General features: G+C 39.4%; 1 protein-coding gene across 1 annotated transcript; it reads right to left on the reverse strand.

Moving 5' to 3' along the window:
• LOC106093648 (G-protein coupled receptor Mth2) lies at positions 1 to 16,983 on the reverse strand. Its single transcript, XM_059360154.1, has 7 exons — positions 16,430 to 16,983; positions 3,563 to 3,722; positions 3,301 to 3,489; positions 2,603 to 2,857; positions 2,379 to 2,532; positions 348 to 542; positions 1 to 287 (listed from the first exon to the last, which is right to left on the reverse strand). Exons 1-7 carry the CDS (start codon positions 16,979 to 16,981, stop codon positions 167 to 169), a joined length of 1,626 nt encoding a protein of 541 aa, XP_059216137.1. The 5' UTR covers positions 16,982 to 16,983; the 3' UTR covers positions 1 to 166.
• Positions 16,984 to 17,295: the final 312 nt, after the last annotated feature.

Raw genomic sequence — 17,295 nt, forward strand, 5'->3', positions numbered from 1 at the left:
ATATAGAGACACAAATTCAAACAAGATTTTAAAAATTGCATTCTATTAAAACCTAAATAAAACTTGTAGTACAATTATCCATCAAAATTAATTATCTGAGATACAAACTTAACATGAAATTAACACGCCTTCGACTGCATTTTTTCCGTTGGTCATAAGCACAAATTTACAAATTATCCTTCATCGACGAAGTATGTGCATAAGAATTCGTTGAGAGTTTTGAAAAGTGTGTGCTGGCAGTCACTGAGCTACTACGCCTTGACTTTCTGATTGGCGATGAACTGACACTGAAAGAAATGTTTTCAAGGATATTATTGACATCTTAATATATGTATCAAAATGTATACCTCTTTTTGACTGAATCGTATACGTTGCGTTTGAGAACAAATAACGCAAAAATTGTGACACCTTGAATGGCATTGCAAAAGTCGGTTAGTGTGAATAGATAATCGGAAAAGGAGTACTTTCGCAAACTAAATGAGGCAATATCCATGATCCATGATATGCCCATGACAATGAAAAGCCGTAAAATAACAACACCACTATAAAGAGAAAGTTAAATAGATACACAGATAAAAATAAATTTGAAAAGAAAACAACTTTTGTCGGAAACCAACTACGAAAGTCAAAAATTTTCCTGCAACAATTTGTTTTGAAACTCAACGACCCAAGGTACAAATATGTTGTTGCAAGGCACTCTTTTTGAAGCCAACATCTAACCAGAAAGTAGTTTTCTTTTCTATTTGCACTCGAGTGTTTCCTTGGCATTGATGCTTCGCATGCATTTTTAAGAGTTTCTGCCACTTTTTCTGCCATAATTGTTATTTCGTCTTTGTGTGGCTTTCCCAATTTTGTCCACGTTATCTTCCGAGCTTTTTTCATGCCGTTGGTCACAAACCTTGTTGTAGGTTACTTTACGTAATCCATCAGTTCTACCATTTGGTTTCACAATGCAGTAAATGCATCGTTTTTTCGGATGAGGTTGTCTTCTTCTCCAGTGGGTCTTGTTGCTGCTTATTTTGCAAACTTGTAGCATTAACTGTTATCCCAGCCAAGCCTGAAACCGGGGTAACATTGCAGACACTAGATGAAGACGACGGGTAGCCTGCTTGCGTACTACAATCAGCCGCCGGTACAGAGGTTATTAGTCCTCCACAATAAAAAAATCCTACCCATTTCTTTTTTTGGCTTAGCCGCCAGGACTTTTGATACAGCAGCGCCAAAGATAACAGACGCTGACCAGGAAGCCGCTAATATGGGTCAGACACTCAGGGATTTTGATTCCAATGAGTGAGGGTGCACCATCCACTCATATTGCAGTACCCCTTCAAGGGACCTGGGGTCCTGCTGCTCTTGGTTTGGGGTCGCTTATTCTTCGCAGCTAACCTTTTTAACTAAAGCCCGTTCAGCTATCCTCCACCTGCTGAACCCGGGAGTACCTCCACCCTACTTTACTCTACTCTATTCTACTCTACTCTATTCTACTCTATTCTACTCTACTCTACTCTACTCTACTCTACTATACTCTATTCTACTCTACTCTACTCTATTCTACTCTACTCTACTCTACTCTACTCTACTCTACTCTACTCTACTCTACTCTACTCTACTCTACTCTACTCTACTCTACTCTACTCTACTCTACTCTACTCTACTCTACTCTACTCTACTCTACTCTACTCTACTCTACTCTACTCTACTCTACTCTACTCTACTCTACTCTACTCTACTCTACTCTACTCTACTCTACTCTACTCTACTCTACTCTACTCTACTCTACTCTACTCTACTCTACTCTACTCTGCTCTACTCTACTCTACTCTACTCTACTCTACTCTACTCTACTCTACTCTACTCTACTCTACTCTACTCTACTCTACTCTGCTCTACTCTACTCTACTCTACTCTACTCTACTCTGCTCTACTCTACTCTACTCTACTCTTATGTTAGGCTTTCGACATCCGCACCGCCGATTTTCGGAAATTGTTCCGTAAAAAAGAACGTAGTACAGCCTTGGCAGACTCCGGTACTTAGGTAGGGACACGATACCAGACATGAACCCACTTAGGGGAGTGGTATGGAAAACAATCAAGGATGTTGTAAGTGGCACGGCATTCCAAACTTTAAATTTTCTTTTTCGAGGTTACTTTCTAGTAGTTGGAGTGCACAACAAGCCGATTACTGGCCTAGGTGTATGTCTATAGTGGCATGGGGCAGATTAATATCTGCACCCTATTTTCAACCTAACCTAACCAAACATCGTCTTTGGTTCGAATCTTCAAAATTGGAATGAACATTTTTGCAGTGATTGTTCAATCAAATAATTCATTACCCTTGCCGTGATTATGATGCGTGCTAAATTCCTTTGGTAACTTACTTTTCGTGAAAGAATTTCTGCTTCTGTGTCATTTTACCCAAGTTTTTACGTATGCGATAAATGCGTAAAGACAAATGGACAAATGTTCCAATATTAATAATAATTATAATCAAATTTGGCCAATAGAAATATATGCCGGCAGACCATTTCTCAGCTGAAGATGAAATAAGAGAATAACAACTCATTAGAGACTTTAATATAAAATTCTTGTTTTAAAATCTCACTATCGAGCCAGCACACTTCGTCACCAATGCCAGGTTTGTAGTCCATTGGCATCCAATCCGACCATTGGCACAACATTGACACCAGGGTCATCAGCAATGCTGTGCCCCAAGCATATAGAGTATAGCACAGGAATCGAATACTCAGTTTACGTTTGCTGTTATTCACTTGATGATCCTTGAAATTTATCCATATGTCAAAGCACAAAACATTTAACCACAAGAATGCCGCCACAAAGAAAAAATAGCAAGCGAAACCTAGAGAAAAGATATTGCCATATAAGAAAAGAAAAGTAGCTGCTGAGCTGTGGTTTTTTCTTTTTTGTACATAAGAAATCTATTTAAGCCACTCAGTAAAAGACGGCAAGGAAATTGCTTGTATTTGGTTTCTATTGGGTTTCCCAAAAAGTAATTGCGAATTCTTCATATAGTCGGCGTTGACAAATTTTTTCACAGCTTGTGACTCTGTAATTGCATTCTTTCTTCCGTCAGTTATCAGCTGTTACTTTTAGCTTGCTTTAGAAAAAAGTGTAAAAAAAGTATATTTGATTAAAGTTCATTATAAGTTTTATTAAAAATGCATTTACTTTCTTTTAAAAAATCCGCAATTACTTTTTGGGCAACCCAATATATATCCAAAACAATTGAATTGCGAAGCAACCAATTGTTTTGCACGCCGTTTGTATCACAGCAATACTCACCCAGAGCCGAACATGTTTCATTATCAAATACATAACCGGATATATTGATAATGCTTATAATGGTATAACTTCCGATCAATGAGATTAAGTAGCAGATTAAAAGTTTGCCACGCATATTGCCACGCAGTTTTTCCACCAGCAAATATATCAGAACAGTGGGTAACAAGAAAATCACAGATATGGCCATGGCTAAAGATCATAAAGAATGAAACAAATATTCTTTTACAAGAGATGCTAGTATTGGCAAACAAACAAAACTTACCATATGTATTCAGCTGCATTGTCCAATCTGGCTCATTTTTAATAGGGCAACTCAAGGGCACAAACACATACTCGCCACTACCGTCGTAAAGAAAAGGTGATAGGCAGTAATTGACAGTATTAAGGTAAACATCATCGTTGTATACATGCAAAGTTCCCTCCTGCAAAGAAGAAAGAAATATTTGCTTCATCTTAATAAAACAATACATAACATTCGACTGTTAAAGCTAATATGTTATCTTCATCGTTATTTCCTCATCCGATTCGGATATAAGTGATTGTACAATTTACTGTATATGAAAATGTTAGAGATAATGTATGCGTATATTGAATTGGGATAGTTCGTTAGGCGATAATTATCAGTTCTCATAAAGGGGGGTGCGTACATCGGTATAGCCCGCCCAATTTTAGATATTTTTCAGCCATGACATCTCGCTTCTGCCCCAACCATGTCTTCCGATAAAGGGACTAAATCCCATAAAAACTTTTTGTACTACCCGATTTCGCTGAAATTCTAAACAGTGAGTTTTTCTGAGCCTCACGATATCCGACCTTATTATGGTTCAGCTCGGTTTATAATTGGATATATCTGCCAAAATGTCCAATATTTTGTTCTACAAAATTGAATAGTGACATATATATTAGACCACTCAATGCCCTTGCCGAATTTGGGTGCTTAAGTTGTCCAATTTTCACCGGATTTTCACGAAATAGGATTTACATATATACCCGAGGTGGTGGGTATTCAAAGTTCGGCCCGGCCGAACTAATGCCTTTTTACTTGTTGCTTCTCATAATGTGTCCACGATAAGAGATTTTTCGTTTTTATACCCACCCTATGGTGGGGGTATACTTATCTAGTCATTGCGTTTGTAACATCTCGAAATAATGATGTGCGAACGCAAAAAGTATATATATTCTGGATCTTTTCGACATTCTGAGTCGATCTAGCCATGTACGTCCGTTCGTCCGTCTGTTGAAATCACGATAGCGGTCGAACGCGTACAGCTAGACGCTTGATAATTTGCACAAATACGCAGATACTATTGATGTAGGTCGTTGGGAATTACAAACGGACCACATCGGTTCAGTTTTGGATACAGCTCCCAAATAAACAGATCTTCCGATTTGACTTCTTGAGCCCCTGGAAGCCTGAAAGTCAAAGTTGGCCAAAATTTAGCATGTAGTGTTCTGTTATGACTTCCAACAACAGTGCCAAGTACGGTTCAAATCGGTCTATATACTGATATAGCTCCCATATAAACCGATCTCCCGATTTGATAACTTGATTTCGACAGTCGAACGGACGGACATGGCTAGATCGATGTGGGTATACTAATCTAGTCATTCCGTTTATAACACCTCGAAATATTCGTCTAAGTAGTATATGTATATATTTTTGATCGTCTGGTAAAGTATATATGTTATTGATCGTCTCAGATCGTAAAGCTAGCCGCTTGAAAGTTTGCACAAGTACTTAATATTGATGTAGGACATTGGGGATTGCAAATGGGCCACATCGGTTTAGATTTTGATATAGCTCCCATATAAACCGATCTCCCGATTTGACTTCTTGAGCCATTACAAGTCGTACTTTGTGTCCGATTTGAATGAAATTCTGCATGTTGTGTTATGTTATGACTTGCAAGAACTGTTCCAAGTACGGTCTAAATCAGACCATAACCTGACATAGCTGCTATGTAAACCAGTCTCTCGATCATGCTTGTTTGGTTCCTGGTTCAGTTCAGTTCAGCCGCGCCGAATCTTATATACCCTCCACCATGGATCGCATTTGTCGAGTTCTTTTCCCGATGTCTCTTTTTTGGCAAACAAAGGAAAGGAATATCAATTTATGGTCCGATTCGGACCATAATAGAATGAATGTTGGTGACCGTATTGGAAATCATTGTGTAAAATTTTAGCCAAATCGAATAAGAGTTGCGCCCTTTAGAGGCTAAAAAAGTAAAATTGGGTGATCGGTTTATACGGGAGCTGTATTCGATTATAGACCGATTCAAACCATATTTGACGCGTATGTTGAAGATCATGGTAGAAGCCGTGGTACAAAATTTCACCAACATCAGATAATAATTACGCCCTATAAAAGCGCAAGAAGTCAAGATCCCAGATCGGTTTATATGGCAGCTATATCAGGTTATACACCGATTTAATCCATAACAAAACCCCTCATGCAAAATTTCAGCCAAATCGGATAAGAATTGCGGCCTTTAGTGGCTCAAGAAGTCAAGGTTCATGATCGGTTTATATGGCAGCTATATCAGGTTATGGACCGATTTGAACCATACTTTGCCCAGTTGTTGGAAGTCATGACAAAAAGCGTCGTATCAAATTGGATAGGAATTGCGTCCTCCAGAGTCTCAAGAAGTCAAGACCCCAGATCGGTTTATATGACAGCTATATCAGGTTAGCAACCGATTTCAGCCATACTTAGCACAGTTGATGAAAATTATAGCAAAACATCTCTTTTAAAATTTCAGCCAAATCCGATAAAAATTGCGCCTTGTGGTGGCTCAAGAAGTTAAGATCCAAGATCGGTTTATACGCCAGCTATATCAAAACTTTGACCAATATGTCCCATTTACAATCACAACCGGCCTAAACCTATAAGAAGTATTTTTGCAAAATTTTAAGCTATGGACGGACAGACGAACGGACATGGCTAGAACGACATAAAATATCAAGACGATCAACAATATATATACTTTATATAAAAGAGCTTCGGCCAAAACAAAGCCATGGTTCAATTCAAGAATCAAGGCGCTTATCGGGGATAGGGACTTGGCTTACAGTATACGGAAGCGTTTCAAGTCTCCAGAGCTGAAAGAAGAATTCCGTGAAGCCAGGAGGAAAGTTAACAGTTTTATTAATGCGACTAAAATGGAGTATTATTCTTCAAGATATGATTGCGCAGTGGGTTCGAAGAGTAAGTGAAAGGTGATACATGACATCGGAGTGGGTAAACCCAAGTCAAACACTCGATACAATGGGGATCTAGATGAACTCAACAGGACCTTCGTAAGCATACCCGATACACAAACGGACACGCAATTTTACAGTGATGATGATGGGCCGGCTTTCGTTTTTGATGCCCGTAGTCCTATTGAGTTTAGATGTGTTAGCCATGAGGAAGTTTATGAGAGTTTTGTCTGTGTTAAGTCAAATGCAATTGGCTTGGACGGAATTAATCCGAGATTTGTGCGAATGTTACTTCCATATGTCCTACCGTACTTCACGCACCTGTTTAATTCAATTTTGAGCTCCGGTGTGTATCTTATTACTTGAAAGTATGCAAAGATTATCCCCATTGCCAAATCCAACGTTGATTATCGGCCGATATCAAATTTATGCTATCTTTCTAAGGTTTTCGAGAATATTCTTCATAGACAGATGTCGGTATATCTTCACCAAGAGTCAAAGAGTGTTGTCAGAAAGACAGTCCGGCTTCCGTTCTGATCATAGTTGCATTACTGCATTGTTTGAAGTGGCTGAATCGATCAGAAATGACATTGATGAGAACAAAATTTGCTTTCTGGTTCTTTTGGATCACTCTAAAGCTTTCGACACGGTTGATCATCTGAATTTGTGCGTGAAACTACGGAATTTTTTTAACTTCACATCAACGGCAACAAGTCTGATTATGTCGTATCTGAGCGATAGACGGCAGTCTGAATGCGCAGGGAATATAGTAACTAACCCCTTGTTCGTACCTAAGGGGGTTCCCCAAGGCTCTATTATAGATCCACTTCTTTTTTCATTATATGCAAACGATTTGCCTCGTCAACTAGCACACGGTCAGATTATGATGTATGCTGATGACTTGCAGATTTTTCAAAGCGTCTTTGTGGACAATGTAGACGACTGCATAAGTAAACTTAACGCGGACCTACATCGCGTTTATGACTGGGCGACTACAAATGGTTTATTGTTAAAGTCTAAAGTCTAAATGTTTGGTTGTTCATAAAAACAAGAATGCGACAACCGGATATTTACGTTAATGGTCAGAGGATTGATATTGTATCTAGTGCGAAGAATTTAGGCGTGGTTTTTAACAGTTCTTTGAGCTGGTCCGATCATGCCAATAGTGCAGCCGGGCATACTTATGCAAAGCTTCGTGCTTTATGGATCACACACTCTTTTTCACCCATAAATATCCGAATTCTTCTGGCGAAAACATTTCTAGTTCCAGGTATAATATATGGTTGTGAACTTTTTTCGAATTGTGATTCTTTGAGCCTCCGAAAATTGAATGTAGCTTTTAACAGCATAGTCCGCTATGTGTATGGCTTAAAAAGGAGTCAGCATGTTTCACAATATGTAGATTCTCTATTTGGACTTAGTTTCAACAGTCTTATAAATACCAGATCATTAATATTTTGACATAAGATTATTGTGGAAAAGAAACCCAGATATTTGTTTGAGAGACTGAGGTTTGCCCAATCTGATAGAGGAAGAAAGTTAATACCTTTTAGAAGACGGAGTCTTATGTCTAAACGACAATTTTATATTAGCAACATACGTCTTTGGAATAATACACCACACGATATTCAATGCATCAGCAACACGATTACATTAAAAAAAAAACGGCTTATTCAATTTTTCTCACAGTTAACTGATATTTAATTTATTTAAATTTTGCTTTAATTTTTTTAAACTATTTTGTTTTTGTAATTATTTTTTATTTGTGCTTTTTGTTAAATTCCCAATTACATACGGCTGTTTTTTTTAACACTTTTCAATTGTAAACATTGTTTTGTTCCACTTTTTATTTATTGTAACCTAGTTTATTTATTAAGAAACTACTTTAGTCTTATCTTGTTGTGTAGACAATAAATCTATAAATAAATAAATAAAATAAATAAATAAAGAATGACGAAATTAGTATAACCCCATCCTATGGTGGAGGGTATAATAACATTATACCCTTCAACTAAATTCATTTTGCATAAATTTATAGCAGAATCCATGGTGGTGGGTTCCCAAAATTCGGCCCGACCCAATTTAGCACGCTTTTACTTGTTATTAGCATAAAGTGTCTTGCTATACTAATTTCGTCATTCTGTTTGTTACACCTCGAAATATGCGACTAAGACCCCATAAGGTATATATATTCTTGATCGTCATGACATTTTATGTCGATCTAGCCATGCCCGTCCGTCTGTCGAAAGTACGCTTTCTTTCGAAGGAGTAAAGCTAGACGCTTGAAATTTCGCACAAATATATCTTATTGGTGTAGGTCAGATGGGATTGTAAATGGGCCAATTTGGTCTATGTTGTGATATAGCTGCCATATAAACCGAACTGGTGTCTTGACTAATTGAGCTTCTAGAGGGCGCAATTCTCATCCGACTTGGCTGACATTTTGTCCCAGATGATTTGTTATGATTTTCAACAACTGTGCCAAGTATGGGTAAAATCGGTGCATAACCTTATATGGCTGCCATATAAACCGATCTGGGATATTGAATTCTTAAGCCTCTTTACGCCGAAATTCTTATGCGATTTTGCTGACATTTTGTACAACAGCTTCCCCATCATGACCTTCAATATTCATGTCCAATATGGTCTTAATCGATCTATAGCCTGATACAACTCCCATATAAACCGATCTCCCGACTATGCTTCTTGAGCCCCTCCAAGGTGCAATTCTTATCCGTATGGGCTGAAATATTACCCAATGACTTGTACTATGGCCTTCAACATTCAATTCACTTATGGTCCGAATCGGACTATAACTTGATATATCTCCAATAGCATAACAATTCTTATACATTATTCTTGCTTTGCCTTAAAAGAGATACTGCGCAAAGAACTCGACAAATGCGATGCATGGTGAAGGGTATATAAGATTCGGCACGGCCGAACTTAGCAAGCTTTTACTTGATTTTCTTTATCTTATCTTAAACAAATTAATCAGTTGGCAGCAACTGATATTCTGAAGCAACAACAACAGTAACTAACAACAATTATTTTTATTGGAATTAGACCATTAACAACTGATGGGTCGAAAATACCCAAAAATTGAGCTTCCCTAGAAAGATTGGGATAAAGGCCCAATAGATATGGCACACTAATTACAAGAGAGCACATGCTACTCGCCTATGCCGACGATATCGATATCATAGGTCGGTCACCGGAGTAGTAACTGCAGCCTCTGAAAGAATCGAAAGAGAGTCAGTGAAAAATGGGTCTGGCAGTAAATGGAGATAAGACGAAATGGATGGTTTCACCTGCCAAAAAGCCTTGCACAACCGAGCAAGTAAAGAAAATGGAGAAAATTGGGAATCACAACTTTGAGACAGTCAGTAACTTTATCTACCTCGGCACCGCCGTAACCGAAACGAATGACACCAGTTTTGGTATTAAGCGAGGTATAATACTGGCAAACAGATGCTGCTTTGGACTAAGTAAGCAGTTTAGAAACAAGGCCACCTCTCGACAGACGAAGACTACACCATACAAGACACTGATACTACCCGTGCTGTTATATGGTTCTGAAGCATGGGTACTTGTGAAAGGAGATGAGGCAGTGCTTGGAGTATTTGAGAGAAAGATTCATCGTAAAATATGTGGACCAGTTTGCGTTAATGGAGAATATAGGCGAAGCATGAACCACGAGCTGTATGATGACGATAGCATAGTTACACGCATCAAAATACAACGACTGCGTTGGCTGGGTCATGTTGTCAGAATGGATGAAGAAGCTCCAGCAAAGAAGTCTTTTGAAGGCAAACACGGTGCCACACGCAAAATTGGAAAACCCAAAGTCCGATGGAAAGATCAAGAGGTGGAAGGCAGAGATTTTAGAATGAGCGCAGAAGTTCGAGGCGCTTGAAACGCTATTCTACGTTTGGCTAGTGGAACAAAAGTTCTGTCATAGCCAATTAAAGTAAGTAAAGTAAGTCGTTGCCAATTGGAGAGCTTTCTGAAGAAGCACTGGAGCCTTTTAACAACTCAAAAAAAACATATATTGGGTTGCCTAAAAAGTAATTGCGGATTTTTTAAAAGAAAGTAAATGCATTTTTAATAAAACTTAGAATTAACTTTAATCAAATATACTTTTTTACATACTTTTTCTAAAGCAAGCTAATAGTAACAGCTGATAACTGACAGAAGAAAGAATGCAATTACAGAGTCACAAGCTGTGAAAAAATTTGTCAACGCCGTCTATATGAAAAATCCGCAATTACTTTTTGGGCAACCCAATATATTACACTTATTTACCATTTTTCCACAAATTCTGACTTTCATGAGGTATAACTACGCACCTACAAGGCGTAGGACCATTTTCAAATATGAACAGTTATCTTTCATATGCCGTTTAAGTCATTCAGTTATCCCAATTGGTTCAAAAGTATAATTTTTTCCACGAAAAAACTCCAATTGCGCCACTATGTTTTTTAATTGTTTTATTCGGTTATACATCCACGGTTCCAAGTAAACTGAATGCCCTATTGCAATGAGTAACCACAACGTGTTATTCATGGATAAATTTAAAGTGAGAACGGACTAAACTCGGCCAAAGCCGACTTTAGTACCCTTCACTACATTGGGTCTACTGGCCAAATAGTCGAAATTATAATTTGCTTATATTTGAAATGTTGAATTTCGAGTCATAAAAAATAGTTGTGCTAAGATCCGCTGAACAGATTTCTTAGAAGTCGACCAGTGATCGAAATAGTTTTAGTGAAAACTTCGTGTCTACTTTTGTGTCTACTTATATTGTTTTTTTTTTTTTTTTAACAATATATGTGCCTTTATCTGAATCCCACATGATCTTTTTTGGTGTACGAATTCAAGTATGGATGAAAGGTGTACTCCACTCTTAAAATACTTCATTTCAGACCGATATTCTTATGATGTCTGATTTAGTGGTGTTTTCGGGGGAGAGGTGGTCCCTCAGATACTTGGCCCTGAAAAAATATCAGCATCTTGCTCTTCTCTAAAATACTATTTATTTAAACCCCATATTTCCATTTGCTTAAGAGGAGTTTACAGGATGAGGCGTCCCCCAAACACATGGCCCCAAAATAGGTTATCAAATTCGTTTTCTAATCTCAAATACCTTTCATTTGAGCCACATATTGGCATGGTCGAAAAATGTTAACCTTTTGGGGAAGGGGTGATGGCCTAAATACATGGTCCTACATTTGGATATCAAATGCGTATTTTGGGAAAGGGGTAGACCCCCAGAAAATTGGTCCCGAAAATGGGTATCAATTCTTGCTCTACCCCCCAATACCTTTCATTTAAGCTCCGTATTGACATAGTCGGTAAATATGCCAGATTTAGGGTTGTTTTGGGGATTGGGGTGGTCCCCCAAACACTAAGCCCGGAAGTGCTTTACTCCAAAAGACCTTTCATTTGAGCCCCCCATCATTTTCAGAATACGAAGGGACTCACGGAGACACCGGAATCTTGGAATAATGACGTTGATCGAAGGTTAATAAAAACGGATTTTATGTTGAAGGAATCCTTGAGGAGCTTCAAACCATTTAAGTCTCCCGGACCTGATGGAATATTTCTGGCGTTACTACAGAAAGAGGCAGACTTTATGGCGCCTCGTCTGGCCAAAATTTTTACAGCGTGCCTAGAACTTTCATTTACTCCGAAAGCCTGGCAGGAGGCAAGGGTGGTGCTTATATACAAGGCCGGCTAGGCAAGTTATGCGTGGTTTGAACCCGTTTGCTACGCAGACAATGTTATAATACTTCTAAGGGGTAAGGATCCGAACGAGCTATGCAGAAGGGCCGAAAGGGTCTTGCATATGGCATATAACTGGGCTAGATCCAGAGGTCTCAATGTTAACCCAGAGAAGACTGAAATATGCCTGTTCACGAGGAAGACGAAGGTGGGCGAATTTAACGCACCACGTTTCCACAATAAGACGCTTCGATATCTGACAAGGTCAAATACTCAGGTGTGATCTTGGATTCCCGTCTGAATTGGAAGTGCCACATTTAGGAGCGTACTGAGAAGGCTCACATATGTTGGGCACTATGTAGACGGGCCGTAGGCTCGAAATGGGGCCTGAATCCTAGGATAGTCCACTGGCTCAACAGGAGCGTGATTAGACCAATACTTACTTACGCCTCAGTAGTTTAGTGGACTGCTATGGAGAAAAATAGAAACATACGAATTATACAACAGGTTCAGAGAACATGTTGTCTTGGCATAGGCGGAGCGATGAGCACCACGCCCACTAGGGCAATGAAGACAATTCTAGATATCCGACCCATTGACATACAGATTAAGTGTGAGGCAGCCACTGCGGCTATGGGACTTAAGGCGATGTGAGAATGGATTGAGGATGGGAGCAGCTCATACCATCGCGGTATAATCGAGGCGACTGATAGGAAACCTGGAAGGAAGGAAAGAGGTTTTCCGATCGGCACAATCTTGGATTGACGGAAACCTAGTATTGCCATCTAGAAGATCATGTTACACGGATGGATCAAAGCTAGAGGACAGAGAAGACCTGGGGGTCTACATTGAGAACCCAGGGACAGAGATCTGTTTTAGACTACCTGACCATAATACGGTCCTGCAGGCGGAGATCCGGGCGATCACGGAATGCGTGAAGTGGTGTGGTTCTAATGCGAGGACGTCGAGTGTGAACATCTTTTCCAACAGTAATATGGCCATAAGGGCAATAACAGCCAGGACGGTAAGGTCACGAACAGTTTTGCAGTGTATGAGAGAGAGGATGGCAAAATCCGCATCGTTTTGATGCCGGGCCATAGCGGAGTAAGGGCAAATGAAAGGGCAGACGATTTGGCGGTGAAAGCCAGAGGACTGCCATCAATAAACTTGGTTAAACCGAAGCCTTTCGGGTCGACGCAAGGGGGTGGGCGACGAATGCGCATGTAACATTGTGGAACAGCGAAACGTTCGGTAGGACGACGAAAATCCTATGGGGATTGTAAACATCGGATCACAATTGTGACTACTACAACCTTGAAAGGTCATAACAGATGAACGATATATATGGGAGCTATATCAAACTCTGATCTGATTGTTCAAAATCAATGTTGTGTGTCCAAAAGAGTGATAATCCGACAAAAATTGCAAACTGTACCTTGATTACAAGAATATCGAATGAAAAGAAACAAGTAAAAGTCTGCTAAGTTCGGCAGGGTCGAATCTTGGGAACCCACCACCTTGGATTCTGGTAAAATATGGGAGCTATAACTGGTTATGGACCGATTTGGTCTTTACTTGGCACAGCTGTTGAAAGTCATAACACAACAGTATATGCACAATTTTAGCCAACTCGGATAACAGTCGTGGTGTTTAAGGGCTCGAGAAGTCAAATCGGGAGATCGGTTTATATGGGAACTGTATCCAAATTTGAACCGGTATGGCCCATTTGCAATCCCCAATGACCTAAAAAAAAAACAGTAAAAGTGTGCTAAGTTCGGAGCCCACCACCATGGATTCTGTTAAAAATTTATGCAAAATTGAATTAGTTGAAGGGCATAATTTAATTCTACATACCAAACTTCTGTCGAACCAGCAAAAGTTAAAGGTCTAGGAACCGAACAAGGATGATCGAGAGACCGGTTTATATGGGAGCTATATCAGGTTATAGACTGACTTCAATCGTATTTGGCACAGTTGTTGGAAGATACCGTATGCAAAATTTCAGCCAAAGCTTGTACAGGCTCAAGAAGTCACATCGGGAGATCGGTATATAGGGGAGCTACATCAGGTTATAGACCGATGTGTACCGCACTTGGCACAGTTGTTGGAAGTCGTAACAGATACCGCATGCAAAGTTTCAGCCAAATCGGACAAAGATTGCGGCTTGTAAGGGCTCAAGAAGTCACATTGGGAGATCGGTTTATATGGCAGCTATAACTTAAATCTGAACCGATATGACCCATTTGCAATCTCCAACAACCTACATCAATTGTAAGTATCTGTGCAAAACTTCAAGCGGATACCTCTACGTGTTCGACCGCTATCGTGATTTCGATAGACGGGCGGACAGGGCTAGATCAACTCAGAACGTCGAGATGACCAAAAATATATATACACGATGGGGTCTTAGGAATAGGGGGAATATTTCGAGATGTTAAAAACGGAATGACTAGATTGGTATACCCCATCCTATGGTGTGGGGTATAAAAATCGGTTGGAGTTAGATATAGCTCCCATATATATGTTCGAACGATTTGGACTAATTTGGACTGTGCTCATCCGATTTGGACTAGTATTCCAAGATTCACACGAAATTTGGCACAAATGATTTCCTTATGACTCCCGGAATTGCTATTGAATTTAATAGAAATCGGTTCAGATTTAGATATAGCTCCCATATATAAAGGGTGATTTTTTTGAGGTTAGGATTTTCATGCATTAGTATTTGACAGATCACGTGGGATTTCAGACATGGTGTCAAAGAGAAAGATGCTCAGTATGCTTTGACATTTCATCATGAATAGACTTACTAACGAGCAACGCTTGCAAATCATTGAATTTTATTACCAAAATCAGTGTTCGGTTCGAAATGTGTTCATTCACCGTAACGTTGCGTCCAACAGCATCTTTGAAAAAATACGGTCCAATGATTCCACCAGCGTACAAACCACACCAAACAGTGCATTTTTCGGGATGCATGGGCAGTTCTTGAACGGCTTCTGGTTGCTCTTCACTCCAAATGCGGCAATTTTGCTTATTTACGTAGCCATTCAACCAGAAATGAGCTTCATCGCTGAACAAAATTTGTCAAAAATTGAACACATTTCGAACCGAACACTGATTTTGGTAATAAAATTCAATGGTTTGCAAGCGTTGCTCGTTAGTAAGTCTATTCATGATGAAATGTCAAAGCATACTGAGCATCTTTCTCTTTGACACCATGTCTGAAATCCCACGTGATCTGTCAAATACTAATGCATGAAAATCCTAACCTCAAAAAAATCGCCCTTTATATATGGAGGCCACCGTAGCGCAGAGGTTAGCATGTCCGGCCATGACGCTGAACGGCTGGGTTCGAATCCTGGCGAGACCATGAGAAAAATTTTCAGCGCTGGTTTTCCCCTCCTAATGCTGGCGATGTTTGTGCGGTACTATGCCATGTAAAACTTCTCTCCAAAGAGGTGTCGCACTGCGGCTCACCGTTCGGACTCGGCCATAAAAAGGAGCCCCCTTATCATTGAGCTTAAACTTGAATCGGACTGCACTCATTGATATGTGAGAAGTTTGCTCCTGTTCCTTAGTGGAATGTTCATGGGCAAAATTTGCAATTTTCCCATATATATATATATATATTTATATAGTTTCGATCGATTTTGAGTAATATCTAAAAATTTGTTAATATCCTAACCAATCTTCACAAAATTTGGCAAGAAGGATTCTCTTATAACTCTTCGGATGACAGATAAATTTCAAAGAAATTTGTTCAGTTTTCGATACAGCGCTCACATGTATGCATCTCCCGATTTTCACTTCTAAGGCCTTTGCTGACCCATTCATCAATCGATCATCACAAAAAATGGCACAACGAATTGATCTATGGTTCGAAATTCTACATTTAAGTTTAAGCACATTTTAAATTCAACGACTTAGCTATATATCCAATGTGGTATGGGGTATCAAAAGGTCGGAGCGACCTTTTTGACGGAGCGTCCGACTTTAGCTCGTCCTTAATTGCTATCTCTATTTTTGAAGACCGTAGCATGATTTCGACAGACAGATGGACGGGCATGGGTAAATAGTCTTTGATTTTTACGACCATCAACAATATATATATACGTTATAGGGGTAGGAAATGGATATTTCGATGTGTTGCAAACGGAATGACAAAATGTGTTGCAAACGGATCAAAGTTTTCTAACATACTCACATCAGTTAAATCCCAGCTATCAGTATTTTGCGACAAACTTTCGGGTTTTTCACATGGAGTTCCCACTAGGGGTGTAAAATACTCGTAGATATCCACCTCTTTTGCAGACTCATCTTCCAGCGTTATATACAGCTTCTGAGGCACGATATAATCTTCGGGAATTCGCTCACACTGAAATGTGGCCTCATTGAAAAACTCGCCTCGTTCGCAACATAATTTAACACAATATCGCAACGTTCCACAAACACAGCCGCGCACATGAGTTTCGACTTCATTTTCGCTGTTTCGAAATCCTCTGGTGTAATTGTAATGTGCCAAATGGGTGTCGTGTATTAAGACACTGTGATATATGTAAGTACCATTTTCCAAAGGCACATGCCCTGTAAGATTGACCGTGTCCTTGAAGGGACATTTTTCACCGGGCTTCAATTCGAGATCATCATCACTGAAACCGAATACTAAGGATGTGCAAAGCAGAAGCAAAAAGCCGATGATTAAAAGTGCTCTCCAATGTTTTTTGTCCATTAAATCCATAGCGGAGACTGATCTCATTTACAATATGTTCGTATTTAGCTACTGAATCAAGCAGATGCCAACCGCATAAGAAATTAGCATCAGATGGGAACGAATTGCGTTAATTTATAAGATGTGAACGACTGTTAATTCCAACAATCTGACACAAGTCGATGCTTCTGGAGGCTCAAGAAGTGCAATCGAAGGATTATTTTGTAAGGGAGCTATATCCAAATCATCCGACAGTCCGTCAAAATCAAGATAACTATCGAAAGAATAAAGATACCAGTTTGAAAAATTGCACAGAGACTTCTTAATGATGTGGGTCATCGCAAAACAGCAGATTGTTGTTA

This window comes from Stomoxys calcitrans, chromosome 1, assembly GCF_963082655.1.
Source record: "Stomoxys calcitrans chromosome 1, idStoCalc2.1, whole genome shotgun sequence".
NCBI classification, from domain to species: Eukaryota; Metazoa; Arthropoda; class Insecta; order Diptera; family Muscidae; genus Stomoxys; species Stomoxys calcitrans.

What these genes read in the sequence shown, in the direction of transcription:
- LOC106093648 (XM_059360154.1), bottom strand. Translation starts at nt 16,981, where the DNA reads ATGAGATCAGTCTCCGCTATGGATTTAATGGACAAAAAACATTGGAGA. An exon ending in CGAAGTGTGCTGGCTCGATA is followed by an intron (nt 2,533 to 2,602) that starts GTGAGATTTTAA and finishes TTTCATCTTCAG; the next exon opens with CTGAGAAATGGTCTGCCGGC. An exon ending in TACGATTCAGTCAAAAAGAG is followed by an intron (nt 288 to 347) that starts GTATACATTTTG and finishes CATTTCTTTCAG; the next exon opens with TGTCAGTTCATCGCCAATCA.